Here is a 4787-nt window from a genome sequence, read left to right as displayed (position 1 = left end):
CACATTTTCCTTTTGTCAAAGAATCCGTCGAGTACAAGGACCGACAGCCGGCTGTCAAAACGTTGCTTGACTAACGACTTTTTGTACCTTAATATGTTGTTAGTGACGCCAATTTTTGTACCTAATCATTTTTTCTCTCTGGTAATATCACGGAATTAGATTAGTTATCTAAGTCCGTGGTAATGTGTACTATTATGTCACCACTAACAGCTATTTGTACTTAATGTTGTTACATATTTAGGTACAAAAGTCATTAGTCAAGCAACGTTTTGAACGTTTTGACAGTCCTCTGTCGGCCATCGTAGCTCGAGACTACTCTGCCTATTCTCACAAGCCGGCTCCTCATTCTTAACTACCAAATATATCTCATGATGGCTGGCTAATCATCCATGCACTCGGTAAGTTTTGAAGTCTGGAACCAATCAAAAGGCTAACTGTGAACCTCTGGATTTGGCTATGAGAAAATATCCAAGGTTGTAAAATATATATATGATATCGAGAGACTTGGAAGTTTTAAAGTCTTAAACACATAAGCATACTGAAATGATAAACACGTGTTAGTTTTATATCAGCACTGTAAGGCTGCAGACACGTGAACGTAGCCTCATATCAAGAATCGATGTAAAAAAACCTGCTATAAGTGACATTCTAACATAGATACTATCGCAAAAAAAGAGAGAGAAAAATGATAAACTTGCATATATGTAAAGTATTCGTTATATTGAATTACAATTTTTCAAAGTCTGTTGTATGAAATTTGATAAGGCTATGAAACTGATGTAAGCATTAACGGTCATTGGACTTTTTGTTGAATCATTTTTTGAGGTGTTTTTTTACATTATATGTTGTGCAATAAGCGTGGCGATTTCGACTTTCCCGATCGTGAACTCTCCCTTTCTTGATAATAACATCCACGCTCCTTAATCGTAAGTGTTTACATGTCGCAGTTGATCAGATATATAGGAGATTCTTCAAGATATCATGACTTCCGTGACAGATGTCGACAACCTTACAAAGTCTCCAAGTTACGGGTTATTGTGGAGTATGGACGAGTTGTATGGTCGCCATGATGATTTCATAAGGAAATGTGCTATTTCCTTGTGTGATACGAAAGTCTATGATTTGATTATGCTCATTATTGTGTCTAATGGCATAGTTGTCACTACCCCAGTTCTTGTATAAGGACATTACTTGGATTTGACCTAGATTTACAAGGAGGGTGACATCGATGAAGCAGAAGACGCTTACTCTTCAGGAACGTCTGGCTTTATTCTCGTTGTACTTTTTCAAAGGCATCTTCGTAAATTTTTCGATATTTTTCCTTTGTTAATTTTCTCTCATATCTTATCAATTTTGTGTTCGAATTAAACTTGTGTTGTCATTTCGGTATTTACTTGTTGTTTATTGACCCTGTCTACAGCTGACTTTATAAAACCTCAACCTGTGATCACAGAAGGTCACTATTGTTTCGTTTGTTTCAATACATTTAATATGTACTGAAATACTAGTAGAGAAATAAAGACAAAAACAAATTAAGTCTATTAGGCAGGTATTTATTTACTTTCCAGCTTAAAATGAATATACCAATGAAATGAAATACGTTAATTTGTACATCATTTCTTAACACGATTTATTTACATTATTGAAATGCCATAAAATTCACCAATTGTTTATATCAGTTATTATTATATATAAACTAGGTCACTGTGACTTAGTATTGAGAGATGACGGGGACAAAGGTGAATGGACGATGGTTAAAAGAGAGTTCCTATTGGTTATCACAGCTACTATGGTACATACACACAAACTGGTCGTCTACATACCAGTGTCCCAATCACCTATGGCAAAACAAGGATCGCATATCACAGACAAGAATTCCAAAAAAATAAATACCCAGGATCTAAAATGCTTTACTCTAACGGGAGATAAATAACACATGTAATATTCATTATCTAAAGATAATATCTACTCCATAGCTAAAGAGGCTAGTATAAAATAGGACAGGTTGGCTACACTGCTTATACTCCATAGGAGAACGTTATTCATTGTGTGGTTTGAAATAAATTCAGAAATATGTAGCACTTTTATGAACAAAAGGTGCAACTACTAAATGGAATCAATCATAAAATAATACAAAATATCACTTGTGTTAAATTTGTTTTGAAATATCAATCATAGTAATAACATAGTTTACAATTTAAAGGCACGAAAACAAAGAAATAAAATGAAAAATATTTCCCCCAAAAAAATCTTAAAAATACAAAAAAAAATAACCAAATCAAGAGGAAATACTATTTTATATTCCTGAGGGATAGGTCAAATATTAAAAGAAGTTTTTAAAGATTGCAAAACAACCTTTTCAAAACAATAACAATATTTTGACAGCACCCTCCAAATAGTGTTGTCTAACTAGTTAACGGCCCAGAGAGTTTGTTATAATAATGACACACGTACATGAAACTAGACCCGTGCACTTACTGTACAAGATAAAACCTTACAATTGCATCTCCAGTGTTCAGCAGTATCAACAGTTGTAAAACTAATACATAAAAATCATAGTGTGCCAGCCAAACAGGGTGAATACACAATACTCAGTTCATTATTTAAAATACCGGGCTGTGAGTTATTACATGAAAAAAGTGTAATACACTTCCACCTATATAAGATCTTTGGCCTCCGACATTAAGCAGCAGGTAATGCTTTAAATTAAAGCAGTCAATAATAGCACAGGTACACATGATGGCGAGGCTGTATGCCGGCCCGTATCTCGACAACTCGGCTCAGGTCTCCCAACAGCGGCAATGTTAAAAGCAATGATTTATCACATGCAGAAGATGTAATATAGTGTGAAAATCCTATAATTCAAACAAAAATAGTTTTTTATAATGAAAATATCCTGATAAACAGTAAATAAATTTATAATATTATATGTACAAAATATTACAGGTACAATGAGTACATTAAATGATGTCAATAACAAAAGATTCCAATTCTGTTCCTTTCATATTTCAAAAGGAACCTGGAAAGGGACTGGTATGGCATTCGTTCCCCATTTCAGCAACTACACAGTAATTAGCAGAAATGATAACAAATTACAAGAAAATATATAAATCACTGTAACTCGAGCATGGAGTATCAAGCTCTGCCTGGGTCCTCTTCAAAATTCTAATGATCGTGGAATGTTTTGTTTTTCTTCTCAATAATATAACAACAGGTAACCTACCAAAAGATAACTTAACTACACAGCACATAATGTGACAATGATCAGCGATACAAATGTTACTAGTTGATAGTACAAAACGCTTACCAAGAAACCAGTTATAAAATTGGCATGTAATTTCAATTTTTTGAAAGATTTACTATGTCTAAGAAGAACCCATCTCACTTTGACATTCAACATTCATTCTTGGAAATGCTGTTGCACAGAAGCACACACATTTTCTTCAAGTTGAACTGTTATAGATTTACAAGTGATTGTTGTATAGTGCTGTACACACTTGAACTGCTGTTGGGAAGATAGCAATGGACCCAGGTGTGAGATATTGTATTTTCTAGGTGACCTGTTGAAGACCTGTACCAGTCACATGGTGTAACAACAAAACATGGTGTCCAATTATCATATCACAGGCAATATAATTAGATTGCTAGTTTGGGCTAATGTCTGATTACCCCCCTTAGGCCACAGACATTGTTAATTTGTTTGGAGTTTGCCTGGCAGCGTTTAAGGGGGTGATGGTTTCCATTACTTGCTGATACTGTCGGTGACCTCTGCCATCGATTTGGGCAAATGAAAAACCCGATGTGGGTCCATCCAGAGAAATGGCGGGACAGATAGTGACTCTCTTGGGTGTGAAGTCTGTACGATACATGGTACCATCCTCAAATTTGGCATTGCTTTGTAGAGCGGTGTTGTCCGGCTTGAAGCTCCTCATTGGCTGTTGTGAATGGGCAATGTAGTGGGCCTTTTGTGTGGACATGCCCTCGAAGGGTGCATTGGTTGGCTGGTACTCGTCACGCATCATAGGCATGTTCTTCTGTCCCATGTTCCATTTGATGTAGTCGTTGGCGTAACTTGTGCTGCCATCAAATGCAGCACTCCTTGCCTTGTTAGCCGACTCTGGGCGCTTGGCAAGTTGCCTCTGGATTGGGAACTCTCTGTAGGTAGCATTGTGAGTTGTATTGGACTCCATCATTCCCTCAGGACGCTTGTATTGATCTGGTGCGTGGACAAAAGGGCGTTGCATCGGCCATTTCTGATAGTCGTGACGGTTGGTTGTGCTGTCTTCTAAAGGAGCACCAGATTGGAATGCCACTCCTTCTGGTTTAAAGCTTTGTGTTTTGTCCCCAGTATGACCTAAGAAATCTCGTTTGAAGGTTGTCTGTCCATCAAACGCTGCCTGTGGGGGCTTGTATCCTTCTGTTTGGTGGATAAATCGTTTCTCCATTGGGTGTTTGATGTAGGAATCTCTGTAGTCAGTACGATCAAAGAAGGGCTGGTCAGACATGCGGGTGGCCTCGGAGGGCTTGATGAGGTTTCGTCGGGGCTGAATGTGCTGCATGTAGTCATGGTGCATGGTGCTCTCACCCTCAAACTTAGCATTTGGGGGCTCCCAGGCATCCGCGTTCATCACTGGACCCGTGCGACCTGACATATCCCACGGCTTGTAGTCAGCTGCAAAGCAAAAGTGGCTTCTTATTGGTCTCATTTACACGTGCATATTACATTGCAGGTCTACAGAATTTTGAAATGTCTGCATTATAAACACCTATTCTTCTTCTTATGTATC

The 4787-nt window shown here is 37.5% G+C and overlaps 1 protein-coding gene across 1 annotated transcript; it reads right to left on the bottom strand.

The window, feature by feature from the left end:
• Positions 1 to 1537: 1537 nt before the first annotated feature.
• On the bottom strand, positions 1538 to 4672 carry LOC110444750 (stabilizer of axonemal microtubules 2-like; the record flags this gene model as incomplete). Its single annotated transcript, XM_021489112.1, has 1 exon — positions 1538 to 4672. A coding segment is annotated over one exon (998 nt), but the record flags the coding sequence as incomplete, so codon positions are not given.
• Positions 4673 to 4787: the final 115 nt, after the last annotated feature.

The sequence above is a fragment of the Mizuhopecten yessoensis genome, unplaced genomic scaffold (genome assembly GCF_002113885.1).
Source record: "Mizuhopecten yessoensis strain PY_sf001 unplaced genomic scaffold, ASM211388v2 hete_36169164, whole genome shotgun sequence".
NCBI lineage: Eukaryota > Metazoa > Mollusca > Bivalvia > Pectinida > Pectinidae > Mizuhopecten > Mizuhopecten yessoensis.
Note: the sequence above shows the minus strand (reverse complement) of the source record. Positions and strands in the feature narration are given on the sequence as shown.